At 44.7% G+C, this 26,085-nt stretch overlaps 1 protein-coding gene and 1 long non-coding RNA gene across 2 annotated transcripts in view; both read left to right on the forward strand.

Annotated features, from left to right (window-relative positions):
- Positions 1-1,568: 1,568 nt before the first annotated feature.
- Positions 1,569-13,402, forward strand: LOC134157153 (uncharacterized). Its single transcript, XR_009962209.1, has 2 exons — positions 1,569-2,286; positions 10,955-13,402. It is a non-coding gene; the product is annotated as an uncharacterized LOC134157153 (long non-coding RNA).
- Positions 13,403-22,742: 9,340 nt separating this feature from the next.
- The window catches only part of CAPN13 (calpain 13), a 48,517-nt gene continuing 45,174 nt past the window's right edge, over positions 22,743-26,085 (forward strand). The window contains exon 1 of the mRNA XM_062605706.1: positions 22,743-22,943. Coding sequence (XP_062461690.1) covers positions 22,878-22,943 — 66 coding nt within the window. The 5' untranslated portion in view covers positions 22,743-22,877. The remainder of the gene's footprint in view (positions 22,944-26,085) is intronic.

Genomic DNA, 26,085 nt, shown 5'->3' on the forward strand with positions numbered 1-26,085 from the left:
GGTTTTCTCTAAACTTGGCTTGAGTTGGACCTTGACTGGGACTATGGTTATTGCAGGGTGCATGTTGCTGTCATTAGCCCTTGGCTATTTTCTTGTTATCTGTCTGCCCAAATCCACTTTGAGTCTGATGCAACTATCACAACTCAGGCATCCGCTACCACCACCACTGATGGTTATCGTTTGAGCAGAGTTACAGGAAATAAAGGTCAGGTTTGTATGGGAGCACACCAGCACACACATGCCTCTGCAGTGCTCCTCTGGTCCTTCAGAGCAGCCCTGCTTTTATCAGGTATTAAACATGCACTACCTGGTCCCAGCTAACTGTGACCATGGAGATACACAATGATCCATATGTCTGTTGTGCAGAGGATCATATAACGATTTGTGTTGGAAGGGGCCTTAAAGCTCATTCAGTTCCAATCCCCTGCCATGGGCAGGGATGCCTTCCGCTAGACCAGGTTGCTCCAAGCCCCGTCCAACCTGGCCTTGAACACTGCCAGGGATGGAGCAGCCACAGCTTCTCTGGGCACCCTGTGCCAGGGCCTCAGCACCCTCACCCATGTAAAGAATTTATTCCTTATGTCTAATCTAAACCTCCCCTCTGTCAGGTTAAAGCCATTCTCCCTTGTCCTGTCACTTAATGCCCTAGTAAGCAATCTTCTCCAGGTTTCCTCTAGGCCCCCTTCAGGCATTGGGAGGCTGCTACAAGGTCTCTCTGGAGCCTTCTCCAGGATGAGCAAGCCCAACTCTCCTACCCTGTCTTCACGTTTGTGTCTCTGCAGCAGTCAGATACAGTACCATGCCTCCTTTGCCCAGCGTTGGAGAAGCTGCCTGAGCCTATTTTAATGGAGGTCAGCATCCTGGTACTGTAACGCTGCTCTTGCATTTGTAATGTTTTAGATGGAACAGTGTTAAAAGCACTTTGAGCAGTTCTCATGAATTCTGATCCTGAGCACAGTTTCTGGATCACCCCATAGATATCCAGCCTCTTTTCTCTAGCAGAGATGATTGTTTTCTCTTAATGCAGTCAGACTCAATGTGTATATGCAGTCACAACCTGATCCAAAGGTATTACTGACATTAGCTCTGATCCTCTTGGGCTATGCCAGCACTATTTGAGAGTTTTACTGGACTTCTCTGCCCCAGGCCACTGACAAGAAGAACACACAGCAATGATCATTTCACAAGAACCAAAAGAACATGCAGTGCTGGGAGAGAGTGCTTCTAATCCTCATCCTGAGGCTACTTTCACCTCCTTACTAATCCTTGGGGAGTTGATCTGGGAAGGGTTGTGGACAAGCTAAAGTGAAAGGGAGCTTTCCTGGAGGTCTGGCAGTGGTGGGGAGTACAGTCTGACACATGAGCTGGTGAAGAGCACTGCCAGTGGGTTCACAAGACACGCAATAAGCTATGGAGGTACGACACTGATGCTGATGCAGTGGCTCAGGTGAGACCAGGGACTAACCAAGGATGGTACAAATCATCTGACCATGAAAATGCCTGTTCCAAGGGTGCAAAGAGCCTCTGTGGACCTCAGGTCAGCATTCAGGTCAACACACTCAGGTTTCTTATTGTGACTGGTAACTGATCCAGTGACTGTCTGCCCTGGAATGCTGTAAGGGCTAAAAGGAATCTGCTTATCTACTCACAGCATGTTTTCACTTCCATTAATAGAACCCTTGTTTGAGTGGCAATGGGTTATTCAGTGCTTTGAAAGTGAAACCTTGATCTGGACACAGCACATATATTGGTAATGGGCATTGCTTGTCCTGTCTCTGCAGCTTTGCATTGCCAAACACTTTGTATATTTGCAATGGATCCTTAGCTTGAACGATCACAGCCATCCTCTCTTGAAATTGATTTTCTTCTGCAGAGAGATGTTTGAAGCAAAACCCAATTTGGCTTGTATAAACTACATTAGATAAAAGAAGATATCCCTCAGAGTGTATGGGATCACCTTTGAAGCCATTTTCACCTTACTGTGAATAACAAGTTGCAGAATAAAAGGCATTTCTTACAGCTGATCTGATCTCTACCCATCTGTGAGTTGGCTCTGCAATGAGATAAACCTATCTACTCTAATTCAGGACAGGTGTACTGTATTTCCCAATCATATTAAAGAAACTCATGAGGTCTGGTGGTGGAACCCAAAGCACATTACTAGGACAAGTGAAACAGCTTTATTTGCTTTGAGGGACCTGCCTTGCAAAGAAAATGCCAGGCTGCTCCTGCTGCCTTCAGGAGGCAGCAAGCTGGTTTGTGAGGTTCCACCTGGGCTGCCAGCTGGTAAGTGGTGGCTCTGGAATGTCATGCATGCAGCTTGCTTCTCTCGTTGGATAGATTCAGTGTCTTGTATTTTCCTTCTCCCTTCCTCTGTCTGATTTTTCCCTTTCAATGTAGTCCTCAGCTGGTGTCTGTTCAGGTACCTTGGCAGGCAACCTACAGAAAACAACAAAACAGTATGCTTTAAAGGGAAAAGCAGTGAGAGGGGAAAAAAAGCACAGCACAACAAAACCATCACCTTTTCTTTCTTTCCTTCTTCCCTCCCTTCTTTCTTCCTCTTCCCTTCCTCCCTATCTCTCTTGATCTTTTTTATTAGCTTTTCCTGATGTGTGCTAACATCTAATTTTTAGGATATCTAAGAGGTATCAGGGTTTAGGACACTATTTTGGTACTGGAGATACAGGTGCATTTGCAGTCCTGTCTGCAGTCATCCCCTCTCTTCCCTCAGCACAAGGCTGCCAGCTCCACTTGTGCCAAGACTGGGTATGTTTTGTGGGTCCTGCACTGCTGTTTTCCCTTGGCAGGAGTGTTACCCCCAGACAGGAGCAGATGGACTCCTAGCAGGAGATGTCAATTCAGCTTGTCCCTGAGACAACAGGAAAGACACCGTGGCTGACCAGGGGCTAAGGGACAGAGTGACATTCATAGCTGAGCTTGTTGTCTTCTGCAGCAGAAAGAAAACCTTCTGTTGGTTTGCTTGTATGCAGCTGTGGAAAGGAAAGGTCCCATATTCATGTATCACAATAATTGATGGTAGTTGTCAAAAGGTGCCAGAGAGCGCATGCATCCGGAAGGCAAAGGAGAAAATTCATGGTGCCTCATCGGGATTTTGTAAGAAGTAACTGGACTGGGGGAAGAGAAAGAGCATGTCCTTAACCTGACTTCAACTTCTTGCATCGTGATAATAGCAGCAGCTGTGGGTGAGTGGATGGATGGATGGATGGATGGATGGATGGATGGATGGATGGATGGATGCAAAGGGACTACACACCATCCAGTCTGTGTTTTAAAAGGTCAGCCTTGATCTGTTTTAATGTGGAGCAATGAGGAGTTTCTAAATCCTGCGTGCTCCAGTGTGCAGGGCTGTGCTGGGGCCTGGGGAGCTCCTCTCCAGAGGCTTACAGTGATAGCTTGTGGAGGATATCAGTGGTGAGCTGTTCATGGCCTGGGTATTCCTGGCATGACGTGCCTGCTCCTGCAGGCTGATGCCAACCTCAGTAATTCCAGTGGGAACCCGTTTACCTCTGGTGAAAGCCCGATGGAGTGAGAAGCCAGGTCTGTTCAGGCAGTTGGAAGTTGTTCCTTGGAGGCTGCTCTTTCTAGGGCACTTGGCTGTCTGGTGCATCCTGCAGCTTACTTGTTGGCATATTATCAGCTAATTTAAATTACTCAAATAAAGCCCTTATCAGTGTGTGAGACCAAGGGATGTTAGTGGGCATGGTGGCAAGGAAGGCTTTTATGATCCACTTTGTAAATCCATATCCTCAGGAGCTACTGAGGCCAGATTTGAAGGTAATACAATTTTATTGTTTACCCCCTCTTTTTCTTTCTTTCTGGTAGCGAATCAAGGAAAAAATTGGAGCACTCAGTTCATTCTTCTGAAGCCAAGAGTGTGGCTGCAGGCTCTTCACTCAGTAACACAAAGGGATTACAACTCAACACCAAGTAGCCCGAGAGAAGTACAAGCATGGATGTAGAGTGGTCCTTTGCTGTAGACCATGTGGATCCCTTGCATACGTGCCTTGAAAGAGCATCCCAAGCCTTAGGAGCTATTAATAATGAAATCAACTAATAATAAGATCTGCAACACAAAGAGGAAACTAGCCAGTATTTTGTTATGGGCAGACAATGAGCAGACCAGCAGGGGACACGCTGATCGTGTCTGATTCATGTTGTCTCTATAATCGCAGCTAAAGTTTTAACAGCCCAGGAAGATGAATTACCCACTCTAACCACCACACGGATCAGCAGGGGGTTTATTAGAAGCAGGCTATCATTTAACAATGTCAGGAGTGTATTTATTATTAAACAGTAGATTCCACAGTCTAAATGGAAAGATATTACTCCTGTTTAGACACCAAACAAGGTACCTTCATAAAGCCAAATGGCCAATATATTGTATGCTTGCATGAACACAAATACTGTGTCCACTTTACTGGACCTCAGGGCTTTCGATGTTTAGCTGGAGGCAAATAAACTGAAGTGTTTAAAGCTATTGGAGGACAAAGCTATACACATGTTCGTTTTGATTTTCAGAACTCCCTACTGACTTCACCCCAGTGACTTGGTGAGAAACCAGAGAGGATTCTGGGTTCCCCACTGAGGTGTTGGTTAAAATTGATTACATGTGGACCATGGTACAAACAAAATACACATGAAAAGTCTCTGCTAGCAGCTGGGCTGCTTTCTAATATGAACAGTGTATTTTCAGCCTAGATGGTGCTTAGAGTCCTTCTCTTTTTCTCAAGACCAATGTCCTTGTCCATAGGAAGACCAATCAGTTAAAATGTATGGTAATACACAGCAAACACTCTGGTTTTATTTATCGCTACATTAAGCTACCCAACATGGAAGCATAAATAATATAGTTCCTGTAAACTAACACTTAATGTAGTAATATTTCAAGCCACATTTGTGGGAAAGGCTTGGTGCCGGCCATGTTTTCAGTCCAGCTTTGCAAATCCAAAGCATTTCTGTAGGACAACAAAGATACAATACTCTCAAGCTATAGCACAGCCAAACTGCCCTAAGCCTTTCACAGTTCCTCTATTGCTGCACAATCAAATGTCAATCACAGCAACAGTCTTTGGTTTAACCATAGAACCATAGAATAGTTAGGGTTGGAAAGGACCTTAAGACCATCTAGTTCCAACCCCCTGCCATGGGCAGGGACACCTCACACTGTGGGAAAGAGTCACTGGGCACGGCCACCTGATCGATGTGACTGTTGACATTTGGGAGCTGCCTCAACTGGCTTTGAATATGGCAAAGCAAACCTTCCCTTTGTGATTTATGAGGCCTTCTCAGCTATATGTTCAACCTAACAGTTCTGATGGGAGATTCTTTGAGATATGGCAAAGCGGATTTTTAGAATTCAGAAGCAGACTGAGCTGAGAGGTGGGGCAGGCATGGAGCAAACAGAACAGACTGACTGTTATTGACTTTCACCCTTACTTAACAGCTCCCTGGGAATACCCAATTTCTGAAGTTTAAGCAATATTATACAAATTTCTTTAAAGTTCATAGTTTCACTTTCAATTAATTGCCTTCATTTCTCAAATTAAGGATTTGTGAATACACTAGACTGGAGCTGCGACATGTAACTATACAGACTTAATGCTGCTCTTTAAAACTGCTCTTCATAGAATCATAGAATAGCAAGGGTTGGAAAGGACCTTAAGATCATGCAGTTCCAACCTCCCTGCCATGCGCAGGCACACCTCACACTAAATCATGTCACTCAAGACTTTGGCCAACCTGGCCTTGAACACTGCCAGGGATGGAGCATTCACAACCTCCCTGGGCAACCCATTCCAGTGCCTCACCACCCTTACAGTAATGAACTTCCTCCTTATATCCAATCTAAACTTCCCCTGTTTAAGTTTTAACCCGTTACCCCTTGTCCTATCATTGCAGTCCCTAATGAAGAGTCCCTCCCCAGCATCCCTATAGCCCCCCTTCAGATACTGGAAGGCTGCTATGAGGTCTCCATGCAGTCTTCTCTTCTCCAGGCTGAACAGCCACAACTTTCTCAGCCTAAAATTAGGTTGCTTTGGTGAAGTTGCTTTGTGAAAAGTAAAGTGAACCAGTTGACTTTTCTGGTGCTGTTTCTTGTCATGCATTTGGAAGGGGACATACTAAAATGTGTATTTGAATTTATTGGGAACTGAAGCCAGACTTTGCCCCTGTCTATATGGGGCGTAATACCTGCTGTTGGTCTAGGGCATGGATCTGACTGGTCTTGCTATAGCAAGACTTTCAGATAGCTTTACCTTCAGTGTTCAATTTGCCCAGTCAAATTTAAAGTCCTTTTGTGTTTCATTGCTGTTGCCATCAGCTACTTCTTCTGATGAACACAGTCTGTCACTGTTCCCTGAATTACCTGTAACCATTATCCATGATCAAGTCATAAAGCGGATTTGATATCGTCTCAACAGGAATGATTTTCATCTAGGCATGATGAATACCTCTTGCACTCCAATAGCTTGGATTTAAGCCATGCATAATTTTTGCATTAATTATATCATTACTGTTTAATTGCTGCAATTAGCAGCATCTCTTTCCCTGAGACATCACTGTCATTATATGGCCTCTGCATTGGAACAGGCTCTCAATTCTGCAGACTCCCACCTGTTGGGGCAACCTGTGCTGATTCTCATGTACGGGAAGTCCACACAGAAAGTAATTACATGGTCCCCAAATGACAAGTCTGATTGTCTTCTGCAATATAACTGTAAGCAAGAAGGAAGAGTTTCTTCTGAGGATATTGAAAACCTGTGTTCGGTTGACCAAAAGAAAGAGTACCTGAGCTGCTACCTCATCTTTGTGAAGGCACCTAAAACCCTGCAATGTGAGTATAAAATGGTGCTTCTCTGAAATGGTCATTTTCATATCCTCTTTGTGTAGCTTCAGATGGTTACCCAAAGTAAAGAGAAGCTGGAATCAGGCCTCAAACTGAATTCTAAGGAGCTTTATAAACTTGTGTGTCACCATGATAGTAAGTGCCACCTGGCAGTGATATGCATGTTGTTAAGGCTGGGAAATGAAGACCAGGCGGGGAGTGTGTATCAAGAGGGAGAGTGATGCTTAGGTAAGTGTGACCACACTCTTCAAAAGTACTATACAGAATCATTAGGGGTGAAAGAGACCTCTGGAGATCATCTAGTCCAACCCCCCTGTCAAGGCAGAGACACCCTGAGCAGGTTACACAGGAATGTGCCCAAGTGGGATTTGAATGCCTTCAAGAAGCAGACTCAAGACCCTTTATAGCTGGTCACATAAAGCAGAAAGGGGTTCAGTTCACAGCTATTAGGATAATGATTCTGGAAGACCCAAATGCTTTCTACTGTCTGGTGAAAATGTTACATGGTGGACTGGTGACAGGAGTGTCATCTGATAAGTAGTTAGGAACACTTTTGTTGTCATCTTGTGAGGGCTTTAAGAATCTATAGCTGCACCTGCAGTAGGAAGACTCTATGCAGAGCCAGTTATTGGTCTGTAAGGCCCGTGGAAGCCCTGTCATGTTTAACTTAGTGGAAGCACCTTGCAGTCGGGCACGAGACCCTCTGCTTTCATGTTACAGCCAGGCTGAGGTAAGCCCAAACTCTTAGAGCTGCAGGCTGAATCTTCACTGTCTCTGACTTTTTGAGGTACAATTGTCAACTTTACCTCTTGCTTGCCTTCTGCACAATTAAAGTCCATTTTAGATAATGTCAGAAGGATGCCAGTACAACAGGGTATTAATCCTACAGCTGTAATGCCTGGAGAAAACTACCGGGATTAGAGCATCCTCATGATGTTAGCCAAGTACCAAAGTCCATTCTTGTGCTCTGTAGAGGAAAGGGCTGGTTTTTCTCAATTAATCACTCTTCCAGTAATCTGACCAGCCTTTAAGAGATTATACAAGTTAAAGCTATACACTGTTACTCAGAAACAATATTAGCTCTTTAAGGCGAGTCATACTTCGTACATGATTGTTGAACTCCGGAGGCTTATGCATGTGTCAATCTCTGATCTCCCACTCAGTGTTATCTGCTAATGGCATCATCAGCCATCATTACTTTACTGCAAAATATCCATCAAGCAACAAACTCTGGTATTTATTTAGCAGCAGGAAAAGTGTTCTTTGTGCCTTTAAGGCATTCTGCCTTAAATAAGGGTCAGCCACCCTGCCAACTGCATAAAATTCCTTCACCCCGAGTATGAAAACTTTGAGTAAAATGGAAAGAAATGCAAATTCCTGCTTCTAATTCTCAGTGGTACTTATATATATATATCTTTTCCCTTTTTTATTTGATGTGTGTGATGAGAAGGCTTTGTGTGAGCTTCTGGAGGCTTTTTTTTTGTGCAATGGCCGTGTTTCTGCTGGGAGTTCTTCTTATTGTTGCATTCATTTGAGTTTGCTTACACAGACAAAAATCACTCAAGCAAAATCACTGCTGAGCACTCTGCAAGTGGGAATGACGTTAAGGTGACAGTTACACAGGCTGAGTTGTGTGAATATAAACCATCTTCACCCGTTGGAAAAGTCGCCTTGGGAGGGGCTCAATCTTTGCTTTCAAGTGCTTAGGAAGAAAGGCAGCAATTACAGAATGTGGCTTTGGGTCACTTGAAGTCACCCAGTGATGAACATTTATGCCAAGTATTACCAGCTTTTTAAAAGGCATTGTTCTGTGCCAGTGGTTACCTGCTGTATAGGTAATTGTAAAACAAACTCCATATTCCATTTGACACCCTTTCTAATTACATCTCACCTTCATTAGGCTATTAAAGCGATAAATGCTAGCAATTACATAGAACTCCAGTGAAAACCCTGTGTCTGTGGCATGTGCTGACTGCAGTGTAAGTGATTTGCCCAAGAGCCTGGAGGAACTTTGCCGGTGCAGTGAAGCCCTGAACAAAACAACCCCAAAAAGAAAAGGGAAGAAAGAAAAGGGCCTGCAAACAGCTTGGGTGATTAGAGAGGATCTGACAGTAAAGTCTATGCCCAGCATCGAACCGTGTGGTTGGCTGGGACTGATCTGCTGGCAAGAGACAACTTCTTCTCAATTTGATCATATCTGTGCAGGAGGGGGAAAAGTTAGCGTGCCTGATGTGTGCTTTGATATGGAATAATGTGCTCAGATGTGGCACCAGTGGATGTGCCATGGTCCTGTCTGCTTGCTGTCCTGTGTTCTTGTACATACAGTCTCCCTTGTGCGAAGAGGCAGGGGTCCTGGGGCTACTATAGACAGACGTGCGCTGTCACCTGTGCTCTAGCTCATGTGCGGTCGCTCACACGGGAGATGGATGTGGGTGGATAAACAAAAAGCCACTTTCTGTCACTAGGAAGGGATACGGTGGTGGCAGTTTGCAGGGGCTGTCAGCAGCACTGCTCTGGGTGGAGGGGAAGCCGTAAGGAGGATTCCTGGGTGTTGGGCTGCCTCTGTGGCAGAGATGGAAAGATTCCAGGTTTCCCTTCTGGGAAGCTGGGGAAAGAGCGAGTGAGATTTGGTTTTGAGCCGATAAAAGACTTGCTGCCTGTTAAGTGATTTTAGGGAGCAGCAGGACAGGGAGCATGGGAGCCTGGGAGAGGAAGGGGCATCTTCCTCCACTCCTCCTCCTTTGATTGTTTTCTGCAGGGCTGTTTCTTTTACCTTTTCCCTTGTACTTCTCTGTGCCATTTCACCCTTTCTTAACAACGTTTTTCCTGGAGGAAAAGAGTGATCTTCCCTCAGTTAGAGGGACCAGAGAGCTGTATTTCCTCTGTCTCAGCTGCCCACAGGCCTCCCAAGGAAGCAGGAGAATGAACTGGCGTGTTTGGAGCAGTGTTATTCAGTGTGTGCGTGGCTGGTGTCCATCAGAGCAGTGCTATCATCCCAAAGGTGAAATCAATTGTCTGATTCCCCGAGCCTGGGTGCCTTGGGCTGGCTATTGCCCTGAATCCAGCCCCCAGCCTGCTTGGAATGAGGAGTGGGTTGGACATCCAAAAGGGAGCTCCTATGCCGGCAGGGACCTTGCCTGAGGGTTTGGAGTCACCTTGGGGTGCCCGTGCCGCAGTGCTCTGGTGGCTGGCTGATGGCTGGGTGTATGTAGCTTTAGAGCAATTGCTGCAGGTCTGCTCGATTTCAATCTCATAGCAAATGTAATTTCAAAACCTCACAACACTTTGTTACTGCCACGTGCGCAGTTCAGCAGATGGATCAGCCAGCCACTGCAGAAGCAGATGTTTCTTTTCCTGATGGATTGAGCCAACACAGGAGATGGAATGACTGATATTTATTTATTAATAAATATTATAGCTTCTGCAAGCTTTTTCCTAAGGGTTTGTGTAGGACAGGTGCTATTATTGCCAAGAGCATGCCCTCAGCTGCACCCAGGCTTGCCCAGCTACTCTTGGGAGCCAAACAACCGGGTTTCCCTACAAGAAAATAATTCCCCAGGGAAGGGCAACCAAAGTCACCTCTTCTTATCATTTCTGATCTTCTTATGGACAGATTGAGGGCTTCTCAAATGCATTCACTGTCAGGAATTATTTGCTGAATATGGCCATTAGTCATTTCTGATTTATGAATTTTTCAGCCCGTGAGCAGCTCAAAGTAAGGTATTTGAGATTCAAAATCCTGGCTGTGCTGATGTGTTGATTAGCTGGTCTGAACGCATTAAGGTGCCTGATGTGTTTCTATTTTCTGCCTAAAATCAGTGTGACCTTAACAGTGTTTTATACTGCTAAAAATAAGTCATTAAAATCCTTAGTAGTTGAGCCTATGCCTTCAGAATATGACCCAGAGTTAGGAAGAAACAGCTGTGGGCTGCTTATTGATAAATGATAACAGTGGACTTCCCTCCAGCTTCTTTTGACAAGGATAGATTTTTAATCCATGCATTGCTTTGCCATATCTGAATATCTTGCAGAAGCACTCTGAGCAAAGTTATCAGCATCTGTCACATATTATTTCTTCCCTTTTACCAGAAAAAGACCCAGGTGGCGGAGGATGATTTGTTTTGGTATGAATGTCTACTCTAATGAAGAGTGTTCCTAGCAAAGCTTTCTGCATGTCGCTAGCAACAGACTGGACACTGCAATAGCCTATTGATGCAGAAATTCTGTGTGATTTCACCCAAATGACAGAAACTCAGTCTACTTTCAGTGACTCGGGCTGCTCAACACTCATACCATTTCCTGGGACTGAAAGCTTTGCTCAGAATACTATTTTGGAATATATCCTTCCCAGGTAAACTTATTTAGTCTGTAGAAAAGTGACATGACAGTAGCAGGCACCTGGAAAAAAAAACAATAACAGACAACAAAACCTTTAAAAGAAGAAGAAAGATAATTCCTCAGCAAAACAACAAGGGAATTATACTTCCATTGAATGCCACCCCATTGACCTACCTGTCAAACAGGGATGTTCACAGTCTTGCTGAACTACCCTGCCATTGCCATTATGAAAGGCACTCTCAGACTGCCACCACCCAGTCTTCTTCTGGCTATACATCCTCTTGGTCACTGGGAGAAGAGATAGAGAAATCAATGGGAGTAACCCAGTTACATGGAAGGGTGGAGTTCACACCTGGTATAAGTATGTGCAAAACCAAAGGTGCTGGTGTGACTTTGGGGCAGAACACTCTGTGATCCAGCCCTGCTCTGTGAGCCACAGGGCTGACTGGAGATGTTTGTGAATGATTTATGCAATCAAGAGTAAACACATCTATGTGTGAATCAAAGCCAAGCTCAGAATGAAGGATTGGTGCTAATGAGGCTTTCTGGGTGTTGCATTAGCTATAATCCTTTGGGCACTACACTTCAGGCATTAATACCTACTGCAGATGATGAAAGCAGCACAAGTCGACTTTCCTGTGCTTTGGTGACACGCGACTTGTTGTCCATGAGGAACACAACACCAGGTAGCGGTCAACGGAGTCAGTGGATCTGGTCTTTGCAAATATGTATTTTTCAAGCACTTTTGATACAAGCTTTAACAAATGGCTTTGCACCGATGCAGATGTGAGGGCAGGCATTACGAAAGTGCTGGAGAGGAATGGTGAAAATGAAGAGCAAAATCAGCATGGCAGAGAGATGCAGCATCTTATGTTAGACCTATTGATATAGATGTGGATGAAAAGAAACAGGGAAGCACTCAGGCATGTGGGCCTTTCTTCAGGTCTGAAACTAACCCTAAAAAGATTGGTTTTGCGGGCTAGCAAAGAAGTACTATTATTTACCATGTGCCAGTTTGCAGGTGCAAATTCCTTGCCAGCCTGGATCAGACTGCCTGCCTTTGGAGAGAAAGTTTGTGGTATGGACACATGCCTCTTGGCCTTAGTGCCAGACTCAGGCCATTGGCATCTCCTGCTGTATTTGGTGAAGTCTATCTGTCCGTGGCTTGTGCATGATGTGGCCATGGACCCCAGACGGGGCAAAGGTATACCGCTGCCTTGTCCTAAAAGATGTGCTCCCAGCTACACTGGAGTTGTTAAATCATTCTGTCAAAGTCAGTGGCATTTATTTCAGATCCTGAAGCCCAGCAGGCAGCTGTGCATAGTTTTATTGGGAAATCCAGGCCTTGAGCTAATCCCTGGTTAGAGAAACAAGGATTTCAGGTGTGTTTCAGAGATGGACTCTTGAATTATGAATAGGAATCCATTTTCCAATTAAATGCCTTCTACTTTCGCTTTAGATTGTCTCTCTGTGAGTGCTTCAGCAGTATAACTTTCTCTCTGGAGTTCTGACAAGCACCAAGGGGTATAAAAGCACATGGGTCAAGCTCCTTGCAGTGCCCTGGTAACACACCGTGGGGCACAGCACTGGCAGTCCCAGCCACCAACTTCATCACGGTCCACTGTGAGTAGTGACGAGGATTTGTTAACTCTGCCCTTATTGCTCAGTGTTGAATGAGATTACGGGGTCTAATCTGCCTCTAAACTACCACTGGTGGTAGTGGCAAGAAGGGCATAGGGTGTGTAATTGGGAGGAGGGGGAGTTAAAAAAGTGGCTGTATATCCATACTGTTTCAGGCCTGGTTACACAGCAAGTAAATCAAAGGCATAGAAACCTTCATAAAACGTAATTTTTATGGTAATCACTTGTCTTTTCCAAGCACATAACTGTGCTCATTAACAAAATGCCCAGAGATTTACTAATCAGTTTGGTTAATTGAAAAAAGATTAAAGATTAACTGTTCAGAAACTTCCCTGTGTTTTTTACATACCAAATTGTTAAAACACAATAAAATGTTTTTAATCATTTATCATTCTGGCATGGAGTAATTGCTTGTTATTACTGTTTGGATTAGAGAGGTCCTGGAAGCTTCAGTCAGGGATCAAAGTCTTACTGTATGAGGCACATAATAAATAGCATCCTGCGGCCCCAAAGGAGCTGCAGGATGGGGTATCTATATACATCATTTTCAGGTTTTGTCTCCCAGCAATGCAGTGACCTCATCTGTCTCTGACAATCCAGTTATTTAGTATGATACCCATCTTTGTGACTTCCTTGTAAGATGCTTCAGCGCTATCTGTAGCCCATAGTTAATTGGACCATCCCTGGTGCTTTGGTAGGAGGATACAAAGGGAGTGGAGAAGAGGAAGGTAATTCTTTGTTCTAGGAATCTGATCCATCACAGCCTGCAGTATTTCCTCCTCAATACCATTCTCTGTCACTCACTAGGACATATATTGAGTCAAACACATTATAGTTTGATTCTCCAGCTAATGGCTAGTGAGGCCTGGTCTCAGTACACTGCAACAAGCACAGTAATTGAAATTCAGACTGCAGGAGAGAAATAGCTTAGTCTTCATTTCGGCACATCACACACATGCTTATACAGAGTTTTCTCTTGGAGGCAAGGGGCTTGATCCAGTATTGCCTCAAAGCCTTATTCCACATTAGCAAGCAAAACATGACAGTACAGAATGGTCCCAGCATTGGTTTGCTTTAAGTTCAAAGTGTCTCATCTTGCTCTGGGGAACAAACTTTTGATGGTTCACTGCGGCACAGTCAAGGTCCTTGATTGTTCTTGAGAGCTGCTGGGAGGATGGCGTTGCCTTTTCTTTCCCATTAGTGAGTCAGAAGAGCTGCTTTCACTGAGCTCTGCTCCATACTCACAGCCTTTTTGCATGGCTCACCAGCATCGGAGCACCTGATGACGGGGGGAGGATGAGACCTCTCTCATCAAGTGGGCTATGGGGCATGTGACAGCTTCTCTCTCATTCAGCTCTTGCTCCATCTTGAAACCTCTCTTATATTAGTGCTGGTACACTGAGGTTCGTGATTTGGGGTGGGATTTTCTGATAGTTCTAGAAAAAGTTAAAACTAAAAATGCACCAGGAATTGAGGCGCTATCATGTTGTTTTCCAGTCTATTTCCAGACTCTTCTGGGTGCTTCCCAACAGTATGGTATTACATCGGTTTTGCTCACCTGAATGGGGAGCAACCATTTGCAAGTCTCTCACCCTGGGGTCAGTCTTACTGTGCTTTGTCCACTCCTAGCGTCCTTCTTCCCTTTCAGGCATTGCCCTGCATTTGACACTTACTTACTGGATGAAATTGTTTTCATAGAAGTTACTAAAGACTTTGCCCTTCTATTTATATTCTTGTTCTATATCTTGGCCCTGTTTCTATCCTGGTTTGTGACCCATAGCCTCATGTGCTTGACCACGTGAGTTTTCTAGGATTTAGTCCTCTTCCTTCTCCTCCCCCAGGAGAAGGTGTTCAGCAATATAGTGTAGTTTGGCTGGAAAAGTTAAATGCAGCCTGTGATGCGCTTCCTTAATACATTGTAGAATATAGGTAATCAGGGAAGAACATTAATTGAAATGTCAATGAAGTGTCAGAAACATTCACTAGGGACCATATGCTGTTCTCTCTACTGGTGCCGTGCTCTCCCTACGTGCACTGAGCCCTAGCTAAATGCCTTATCTATCTGTTTAAGGTATTTAATTAGTACCTCAGCTATAACACCAATCCTCATTGTTCTGCATACTGATAGAGCAGAGCCAAGAGAGCAGACCTGCATTATCAAAGCATGTTGTGCAGCTCAGAGAAGAGACTTTCATCCTGACAAAAGAGCTCAGGGCTGGAGCTGCTCATGCACATAATGGGAGCCTGCTGCCGGCACAGTGCGGGGAGAGAAGTTACAGTAAAGGGCCAGCATGAGGAATGGCACGCCAGCCAGCATGCCTGGTGCACAGCAGGCTTGTGGCAACAAGCTGGAAAACGAGAGCAAGCACGTAAAGTCTTTAAGGGCACTGCAGCGGAATGTGTTGGTGGATTTGTTCATACAGGTCACAGCCAGACGCTCACAGTTCTTGGGCAGCAGAACACAGGGAGGATGCTTTTCTCCGACACGCATTTAGCCATTTGTATGCCTGAATCCATGCTGAGTCCTGATGCTGTGCTGCTGAGGATGACTGCCCCAGGGAGGGCACCATTGGGCTCTATACCTTAAATTCTATACTTAATCTCTAGACCTCCACCACATGGTCTTTGCTTTTGGCTCAAATAGGCTTGATTCTTTTATGTGTCCTAGGCGCTAGAGCACTCACTAGAGCCACATTGCAAAAGAACGGTCAGTCTTTCCTTCCAAGTCTGTGTTAAAAGTTCATCCGAGTAAAGCCCTTAACTCTTTCTATGCAAAATCTTCTTGTTGCTTTTTAACTCCTCCCTTGACTGCAGCCCTCGAAAACAAAACTGTCTCAATTGCTGGAGGAGCCCACTTTGGCTGGAGATTTTCTTGATGGCTTTGCCACCTTTCCTATGCCTTTCAACTAAGAGGTCATTTTCTCTTTTGATTTGAGCTGAAGCAACACCACTGAAGGGTGTTGCACAGATAATAGCCTCAAGAATAGGCTGAACTGCCTTTATTATGGGCAGTATTTTGATTACTTGTCAGTCAGATGGGTGAGTTCAGAGGCATCTGGCTGCAGTCATCAGAATGAGAAAAAATGGCTATACTCAGGCTGGTTATGTTTAGGTTTGGCTTGTTTGGTTGGTTTTATGTGGTGGTGTTGGGTTTTTTTGACTGCCCGACCCTGTGATGTTGGCAAGTGCTGACGCTGTTACAAATGCTGTGAGATGACTCTTTTCTTGGCCAAAATTGTTCTTAGAGAGAGACTAAATGGCTCTCTAGTGAGAGGGGGTATGGAGCATGGATTGTTTTTTTTCACACAAAGCTCTAGCAGCAGCTGAAAGCAGGGTAATGACAGAAACCTCGCTCCGCCTTGTGCTATGGCTCATCTTCTGCTGGGCAGGAGGAGATGCTGTGTAATGGGAATGAGTTTGGGATCAATGTATGTGAGAGAGACTGTGGAGTGTCAGTTATCAAGAGCAATGGATGGTAACTCCTGGTTGCAGTGGGGCACATTCTGAATTTGTCCAAATGCCACAAATATCTGGTTTTGGCACCCTGTGTATTCCAGGGAAACAGGGCATGATCCTAGGAGCCTTGTGCCCATGCTCACTGGGGCTGCAAGGAGAGCTACCTGCTGCCCTGTCTGGAGGCAGAAGACCTGTACCTAACATGTGTCTTGCCTAACATGGTAACTGAGATGAACATGCTTCTTTCAGACATTATCAGCAGATTTCTATCTCTTGGCATGCTCTCCAAACTCTTTCAAGACAGTCTTGCTTTTTAAGCTGCTAGGTACCTTCCAGGTATGTATTTTTGGCTATTACTGCTTTAGACAAGGTCAATTCTTTTGGATCAAATCAGCCAAAAGTCATCAAAAACATCTGCCTGTTGGGTTTTTAATCTTTTAAATTTTCCAGAAATTTGCTGATGGGAGAGTTAGTTTGAGAAATTAATTCAGTTTCTCCTTTGTTGTTTGGGTTTCATGGGACCAATATATTTGAATATTGGCCAACATGGTCAGGATACATGTTTACTGCGTGGTGGAGAAGAGCCACAAGGGCTTCTTACAGGACAAGGCTAAGATGTTATGCTTGTGACTTCCAGCCACCTCATGGTCTTATTTCCACTGTGACAGTATTAGGGTTTGCCACAATTAACTTCATATTCCTCTTCTGCCTCTGCTCTGGTTTAGATGGTAACCCTGTTTTCAGGGTTTGAGTATGGGCTGAAGAACATGGAATACTGAAGCAGCTGTCTGGCTTGTCTCAAACTGCAGTCCTTACTACCTCTCTGTGTTGAATGTCTTATGGAAGGTGGACAGCAAGTTGCCTATGACTGGAATACCAGCTGTGCATCTTTCTTAACGCCTTACAAAAGACAAGATGTCAAGGAAGAAGAAGCTGTGCTGTGCAATATATGCCACTAGTCAGCAAAGACTGAGGCAAGGACTGTGAACTGCAAATGTTTCTAGTAAACTGTCTGTGAACAATCTGCAGGCCAAGGATTCTTCATTAGAGGATGGCAGGGATGCTTCCAAAACACCAAACAAATGTGAGACTGTTGCAATCTGTTCACACTAAGACAAAAACAAAACAAAAAGGCGTGAAATAAAGTATCTCATGCCTACAGGGCTTTAACAAGGGCTGGATGCAGCCATACCAAACAAGGGATAATATGCTGATGAAAACAAGAACTTCATTTTGATGCACCCTTCGCAAAGTCTGACTTTAACAGAGTCCTTGCTTGCTGCAAGGAACCCAAGAGCCACTTATGAAGAGGTAGATGGGGGACACCGTAGTGAGAAGGGCAAAAGTGCTCCTTCACTTACTTAGTGCGCTTACTTTGCTAGTAACTGCTCAGGAAGCTAAGTTTGGTAAAGCAAACCAGCAGTGTTATGACCAGATGATAGGGTATCCATGTCACTTGCAAGGATAATGTCATGGCTGTCATGGCTTTCTATTACTCATGATGATGGGATGGACCCTTTCTTACCCTGGAATGATTCAGTGCTAGCTGCTGTGGGGCCAAACTTGGCTTTCAATTTTGTAGAGGTTCAGTACATTCAAAGTGCTTTCATATTCTGTTCCTCATTCAAATGGAAAACCAAGTCAAAAATTTCATGGAAAATCATGTCCTGAGAAATAACTGAATGTAGTGAACTAACGTGGCCTGAATGTTGTGAACTATTGCAGTAACACTTGGAATCTTTTTTACATTGCAATGTTAAACCTTTTGGATAATAGAGGGAGGATCCTGAAGTGATGGGTTTTTCGTAAGCAAAAAATGCACCTATTCCAAACTCAAAACGGAGCCTAGCGGCATTATTGAGATGCATTGTGTCTTTCTCATGGTGAAAGTTTCTTGCTAGTGGCTTTCGTGTTTGAAAAATTGGCATTTTTCTGAAGGAAAAATATTCCATTGGGGAATTCTAGTGCTAATATGGGTGTCAGTAGCAGGCTGTCTGTTTTTTTTTCTTTTTTCCTTCTTTTTATTTTTATTCCTGAAGACTTCCCACTGTAGTTCTGAAGTCGGTGGATATTCCTTCTGGAAAGAAAAAGGACTCCAGAGGGATATATTTTTTACACCGAATCCCCCTTCAGTCAAGTGGCAGCAGGATCTGGCTATGTGGATTCATTCTGCTGTCCTCAACATAAAAAGGACATGGAACTGTTGGAACAGGTCCAGAGAAGGGCCACAAGGATGACCAGGGGACTGGAGCACCTCCCACACGAAGACAGGCTGAGGAAGTTGGGGCTGTTCAGCCTGGAGAAGAGAAGGCTGCATGGAGACCTCATAGCAGCCTTCCAGTATCTGAAGGGGGCCTATAGGGATGCTGGGGAGGGACTCTTCATTAGGGACTGTAATGACAGGACAAGGGGTAATGGGTTAAAACTTGAACAGGGGAAGTTTAGATTGGATATAAGGAGGAAATTCTTTCCTGTTAGGGTGGTGAGGCACTGGAATGGGTTACCCAGGGAGGTTGTGAATGCTCCATCCCTGGCAGTGTTCAAGACCAGGTTGGACGAAGCCTTGGGTGATATGATTTAGCGTGAGGTGTCCCTGCCCATGGCAGGGGGGTTGGAACTGCATGATCTTAAGGTCCTTTCCAACCCTAACGATTCTATGATTCTATTATATACTGTTAAGCAGCTGCCGCATTTCACTCCAGCAGCAGTTGTACTTCATTTAGGAACAAAATGATTCATATGTGAGGATGGTAAAGTGCTGCAGCTCGTGGTGAATTTGCACCGAGGGGCAGCTCGTGGGTGAGGGCTGGGTGAAAACAGATGCTGAAGTAGGACTTTGCTATTTGCCTGATAGTTTATACAGTCGTAAAAGTTTGTGCTTTAGAAGGGCAGGTCCTGCCAGAAATATGAGTGCATAAAAGTAGAGCAAAGGAGATTTGTCTATGAACAGTATTATTCACAGCCTCCCTGCATCTTGACTGAGAGAAGCAAATAAATGGTAACACTTGACCTATATACAGAATTATGAACGAGGAAATGAAATGGATTAACAGCATTCTCCTGTAAGTCCCATAATGCAAAAGCAGTGGGACACTCAATCACTGCTACAAAGGTCAAGGGGACTAAAGGATGATTCCCCCTTCACACAACGCATTGTGGTGTTTACTACCCTAGAAAAATCCCTTGCCTTTTTGTTTTACTTACCGTGGTGTAAATTAGGAGTATTTCTGCTAAAACGAGTGTGATCTTCACAGGGGTAAAGGCCACAGAAATAAGAAATGAAGACATATGTCTGAAATGTTGCAGAAGACAGCAATCTCTAATACTTTGGTACATACGCTCTGTGGGCGGAGGGAGGAGAGTTGCCTTTCTTAATGCCAAAGCTCCCACCAGTACTTGGAAAACATTATGCTGTCCTCCTTCCCTGAAAATGATAGAAAACTTGCTGCTGGCTACAGAGAACAGCAGCCTGCCCTCAGGAATGCTGGCTAAAGCGGGCAGTAGATAAATATACTTAGTTTAAAATCCCTTTCAAAAGAATCCTGTGGTTTGTGCATTTTTTGTGTTGTTTTATTCCAGGGCAGAGAGGGATAAAGGTTTGTTAAATCCCCAAATAGGTGAAACTCTGTGGTGCAGCTGAGACCTCATAAGCCATGCTAACAGAAAACAGGGGTTCTGCACCTCTTCTTGGTATATGTGCTTTGATGTTGGTGCCCACTGGACCAGGGGAAGGTCTGAACAACAGGGGCCCTTCCTTTGTTTGTGCTTTTAACAGCCCTGAGGTGGTAGCAGACAGCGTAGAAGCAGTTCTGAGTTTCCTGTGATCCCTCAGCATCTTTTGCTCCTGAGCAGATTAAACTGCACGGCTACCCTGAGGTGGATTAATGCTCCTGCTCCGGAAAATCAAACCTGAAGTCAGGGCAATGCTGTATCTGCCACAACCTCACAAGGTACGGTACCACTAGCAGAAAATACCCCTGTTGTCCCTCTGCTTTTCACTCAAATGCCTCTTTTCTCTAGCAGGGTCCCACAAACACTTTAGGAGAGCAAATAATCCAGAGGCTCGTTACTGCGCATAAATCCCTCAGCCTCATGGGTTTCCATCTCTGGAGCCACTGTGAAAATGGACACATCAATACAGCCTTCTGCAGAAAGGCTGACAATCTCGGAGTGGTGCCATGCTGCAATAACTGAAATCTCCTGCCAGGCTGGTGATGGTGCTTTCTAATCAACTTTGCAATGAATATTTCTTAAATCATGTTAATCCACCATTTAAGCAGAGATATCAGTTCCAGACAATGAATCACCATACCTGGAGGGGAATATACCTGCCGTTTCTCCAGAGAAGAGGCGATTAACAGCACGCGTGCTGTCAGATGAGCTAGCAGCACTGGCATTTATCACCCCAGAGCTCCTTTCCTGCAATGAAGAAAATCTCTGCTCCCCGCTTCTGGGGGAGCAATCAGCTTTTATTTATGTAGTGGTTGTGGAAAACAGCTCTTAAAGGAAAACTGCACCTGTTTTGCTCTCTGGGGCAGGTTTTGCTCTAATTTACACGGATGTGTTTCCTGTTAGAGTTTGCTAAACGATGACGTCTCAAGAGGAAATAAAAGCCCTAAAATGTGAGTCGGCAGGATGCAGTACACAGCTTGTAGACTCACAGAACAGAACTAAATATTGATGAGGAAGCTGAACTGTCTTTCCTATGAGCACTTACGTTCTCATCTCCCCTAGCTCCTAGCGACCAGCTGCTATGGGAACTGCTAGCATCCTATCTCAAAGAGACTGCAGTCCAGCTAGGAAGTCTTGTTCTGAACAAATCAGGTGATTCTGCCACTTTGGGTAAGGGAAGAACTATGCATTGGTGAATTTTTCTGTTAATCCAGATGCTAAACTCCATAAACACTCACTGAAAAGTAACCGTTCTTTTGATGAATAAGCTGTGGTAGCTTGAAGAAGAGAGGTAATTTCTTGAGCTAAGTACCTACCCTCCTACGTACATGCAGCCAGAACCTGAGGTGGTTTTCCATTTGCTGGCTTGGGTATTAAAAGCAGTTCTTGAAGGTACCAACCACAGCAGTTTTCAAGCGACCTTTGCAACCTCTGTGAGCTTCTGTGCTGCCACTGCTGTGTCCCGCTTGCATGTGGCCCAGCCAGCCTGGATGCTGAAGCTCCAGAAACAGTGAAGCATAGAGATAGCTCTCCGAGAAGGGATCTCAGCAGGCCCTTGACTCCTACTCCAGCTCACAGCAGGGTTGACTTCCAAGTTAGGTGATAGTGTTTATGGCCTTGATCAGCTGAATGTCTCCAGGGGTGGAGATGTTCCAGTCCCTCCAGGCGTCTGTTCCTCAGCTAAACCACCCTGAAGACTTTCCTTACTCCAACCTTGTGTTAATTTTCCTCGCTGCTGTTTGTGCAGAGTCAATAGGACTCAGCCTGTCTGCTGTTTCCATTCAAGAAGAGTCTGGCTTTACCTTCTTTGTAACTGCCTTTGGATAGTGGGAGGCTACAATTAGGTCTCTTCCTCGTAGACGAGCAGACAAGCTCTTTCAGCCCCTTCTCTCACACTATGTACTCCAGCTCCCTGACCATCCTGCTGGGTTTCTGTTGGACTTGCTGCATTCTCAGTGCCCCTCTTACACCGGACAGCCCAAAAGCGGACACAGCACTGCAGATAACGGCCTCAAAAGCACTGCACAAAGGGGAAGGATCACCTGCCTTCACCCACTGGCTATGCTGCAGCTCATGCTGCCCAGGATGCTGCTGGTTTGCTGTACTGCAAGGACGCATTGTTGGCTCTTGTTTAGTTTGCTGTCCACCAGGACATCGAGTCCCTTTCCTTCGAAAACACATTTACAGGCTATAGGAATACACTCAGGATTGCTGCCAGGGAATGTGTCCCTGAGAATGGGCCGCACTCATTCCCTTGAATTTTGTGTCTCTTTAGGCTATCTCAGTTTGGCCTTCCAAAAATGAAATGACCTTCTCCTTCCCGTACTTCTGCTAGATACTCTTTAGTTCTTTGGCTTTAGGCTTTAGGATAATGAAGGCCGGTCCCCTAGGTCTCCTAAATATGTGGATAACTCTTACTTCGTCAAGCAGTCCTGAAGGAAATGAAATACCAAGTGGGAGAACTGATGTGAATTTAAGAGCCCAGTGTAAATGCTAACGGGTATTAGCCTGAGAGCATCCACTGCTTTTGCTGCTGCAGAAAGAATGACACACAGCTCTGATAATTCGTCTCCTGGTGAGTCCTGCCGGGCTGTGCCTGGATCCAGGGAGATTGCTGCATTTCCTGATGGTTTGAGGAGGAAAACAGATAACGTAAAAATGTGGGAGGTGCAAACAAATCCTGTTCTCTAATAAGCATAACTTTAACAGGGATCTGTCAGCTGACACGGATTGATAGGTAACTTGTTGTGGATGGCTAATAGATGTATATATATCTCCCCGTGGTATGATGTCTGCATGAAACTATTACACCCAAGTCAGATTGCTTGCTTTTGGCCTTGAACTTGATTTCAACCTCAGTTACGTTTACTTAAGGCGCGGCAAAAGCTGCCCTATAAAGGAGAACATGGGTAGTGCCAGCCGGTTTGTCACTGTTGGTGTTGGCTGGAGAGTTACACCGGAGGCATTGCAGGTAAAACATCCCTTTGCTGTTCTACTTAGTACAAGATGAAGCAGGTGAAATACATGTAATGGTGCTGGGAAAGCACCACAGACACACTGAGAACGATTTCGCTTGGAGAGATAGAATAAATTAGAGTCCCTGTCCTTAATGGTACCTGGAGGGGAAGAAAAGATGAATTTGCTGTCCTAGAAAGAGCCTCATAGTAAAATGGTAAGTTGTCAGAAGTAATTGAATCAAGTGGGAGTGGAGATCCTAAGATGAGGAGGTCTCTATAGTTACTGTAGGCTGCTGTTAAATGAGGTAGAAAAAAGGTATCTGGAACTGTCCTATGCTATGTATGCAAAATGAGGAGAAAATTGACTTAATAAATAGCCAGGAGGGAGTATTTCATAGGCTTTTTGGAGCAGAAGGTTGTGCAAGATGCCACTGGGGATGTAATCTCCTGGAGGACTGCCAGATGCCTGGCTTTGGTTTTGATTTTCTGTGCTCTCAAGGCTTTCACACATTGTATGTACAAGGAGATGCTGTCCATCTGAGGTCTGGGATGCCCAAGTTCAGCTCCTTGCTCTGCCTGCTCATTTTGCTGGTGGTGTTTTTAATCTGAATGCAAGGAGAGCCCACAAACTCACACTTCCCTTCATTGTAAGACAGCTCTGGAGCTGACTCCTTGAAGCTTTTACAATGCTCCAAATACGTGAATAGCAGCATCTTAGAGGGAAAAAGTGCTTGAGTTACTGTAGTATATATTGAATATTATGGGTGAGATGAAACCTTTGATTGATAGTTTGGAGTGTTTGAGGGGAAACAGGAAAAGAAGGGCTGCTGGCTTTTTGGCTTTTCTGGTGTTCTTTGTATTGTTTGAGAAAATTCAGCTGCTCTTCCTAAAGTACAGAAAGCCATCTGAGCCATCATGGAATGGAAATGATTTCAGAAATCATTGGAAAGGAGAGGGTTCACTGTGAAGCAGACGCATGTTTTTCTAATTGCCTGTTTCTACTTTTTATGCAGTGAAAAATATCAGGAGCCATTGAAGGAAATTATGTCTGTACTCTGACATAAATCTTTATGCAAAGTGTAATTAGCTGTCAGTAGCATTTGCCACCATTGAGTACCTGATTATAATAGTGGCTTGACATCTTTCATGAATGAATGCTGGAGGGAAACGAGAGACACCCTTTGCTGCTGGTTTTTAAGCTGTTTAATGCAGGAAATGGTGGGTGTTTGTCGTTCCCAGGTTTAGTTTCTGCAGGGTTCACCAACCTTTTCGTTCTGATATCCTCAAGGACTCCCCCTTTCTTTCCCATCCCTTCCAACTGTCGCACCTGATCTCTTTTTATCCTCTCTGTAGCTTTTCCACTGTTCTACTTCCCTTCCCCACCCTCACAATTCGACCCTCTGAGACAGACATCAAGAAAACGAATCTCTCCCTGCTGGGAAGGAAGAGGAATCAAAAAAGAGCAGCAGATGCAAATTGGGGTGTGATTTCACCTTTCCGGGTTTCAGGTAAATAAATGTTTTGGAGGAGATGCCAGGACTAAGTAAATGTTTAATCCCTTGTGAATAATGATTTCTGTCCTTAGCTGAGAGGCGGTCTCTTGTTCTTCTCCAGAGTTTGTGTGACACGTGACATTTGTACCCAAAAGATGTGTATGCAGGAGGTTGCAACTAGATGGTCTTTAAAGTCCCTTCCAACCCAAACTATTATTTGATTCTATGTTTGACACCAGCTTTTGCAAGTGTTTGAAATCCTTCCCAATCTCCTCCAACATCTTGTAGCAAGGACCGGTCCAAGGGCAATGCCTCTGAGACCTATTGCATCATGACTTTGTCCCTTTAAAGTCTTTCTGTCTCAAGCTTCTCAGGGTAAGAAGCTCCCCCTGCCAGGTAGGCAATATTCTCCTCTAAAGGCTGCTGTTGATGCACCCGTGAGGGTTAACCAGGAGAGGGCTGTGGCCAGGGTTCAGGATGCTTCCCCCTCCAATCGAGGTGGCTGGCAGAGCGTGCTGGTGCAGGCAGGACAACGCCGACTAGGTATCGCTGCCTGCACAGTGGCACGGATGGATATATTGCTTGTGTATCTGTGCATGTGTGCCCCCAGACACAATGCTGATAAAGTTATCCCTGCCAGGGAGAAGCAGTTAAGTGTACTCTTTTCTTCAGTCTGGATGCTAATTTATTCCGGATATGTTAAACAGCGCAATTAAACACATACACATACACACGCTAAAAACTCTTGTTCTCTGTCAGAAGAGAGGGAACGTGTGTCAGACCCAGCCTTCAAGCTCTGCTAGTTTTAATTTGAGTTTTGGAATTACTAATCAGTTTTGCTGGAACGCTGTTGCAAGAAATAGATCTTAGCATGCATGGGGCCTGGGCACAGTTTCAAATGAGTATTTGTTAAGAAGAAGCCATTCCCTTGTCGTGTTATGGTACATTACATGAGATTTATTTCCATTGTATTAAAAAATGCAAGCCCAAGGGGAACGTTCTCTTCTTATTGGCCGAGGGAGGTTTCTGAATTCTATCTGATTTTTTTTGTGGGGCTTTTAATTAAAACAATGAGATGCAAAACTCCTTATTTTTTCTATGCTGTTGTTACAATGCCAGGAGGCCAAGTGACTTGAAGGATAGAGAATGGGGATTACACTAAGAAAAAACATGTGTGGGGGGGGGCTGTATCACACCTTCAGTGTGTTTTTCACATGTGTGAATGATTCCCTACACAAATCTGAGGCTTTGCTCTTACTGGAGCCATCTGCTCTCTGTGCTGCACTAGGAACATCTTGGACCTACAGATGAGTTTGTTTGGTAGGAAAGAGCCTTTCATCTACCAAAACTGTAAATAAATAAATAAATAGAAGAAAAGGGGGGAGGGAGTGGAAAGATGTGACATCCTGTGACTTAAAAGTGGAACTAAGTGACTCCAGGCTAGAAATTAACACAGTGAAGTTGGTTAATTAAATGTAGGAGTGGCTTGCCCAGGGCATGTGGTGGATCTTCTAGTGCTAATTTATGAGAAGATACATCTTAAGTGGAAGCCGTGGGCAGGAACTGCTGGTCCTATGTCAGCACTGTAGGGAGTCTAGTGGGTTCTCTGTGTAAGCTGGTTGGAAGCCACCCCCATGGGTCTTTGGAGCAGATGGAGCAGATC

The sequence above is a fragment of the Pezoporus occidentalis genome, unplaced genomic scaffold, assembly GCF_034315485.1.
Source record: "Pezoporus occidentalis ecotype Australia unplaced genomic scaffold, CSIRO_AGI_Poc_V1 ctg93, whole genome shotgun sequence".
Lineage (NCBI taxonomy): Eukaryota > Metazoa > Chordata > Aves > Psittaciformes > Psittacidae > Pezoporus > Pezoporus occidentalis.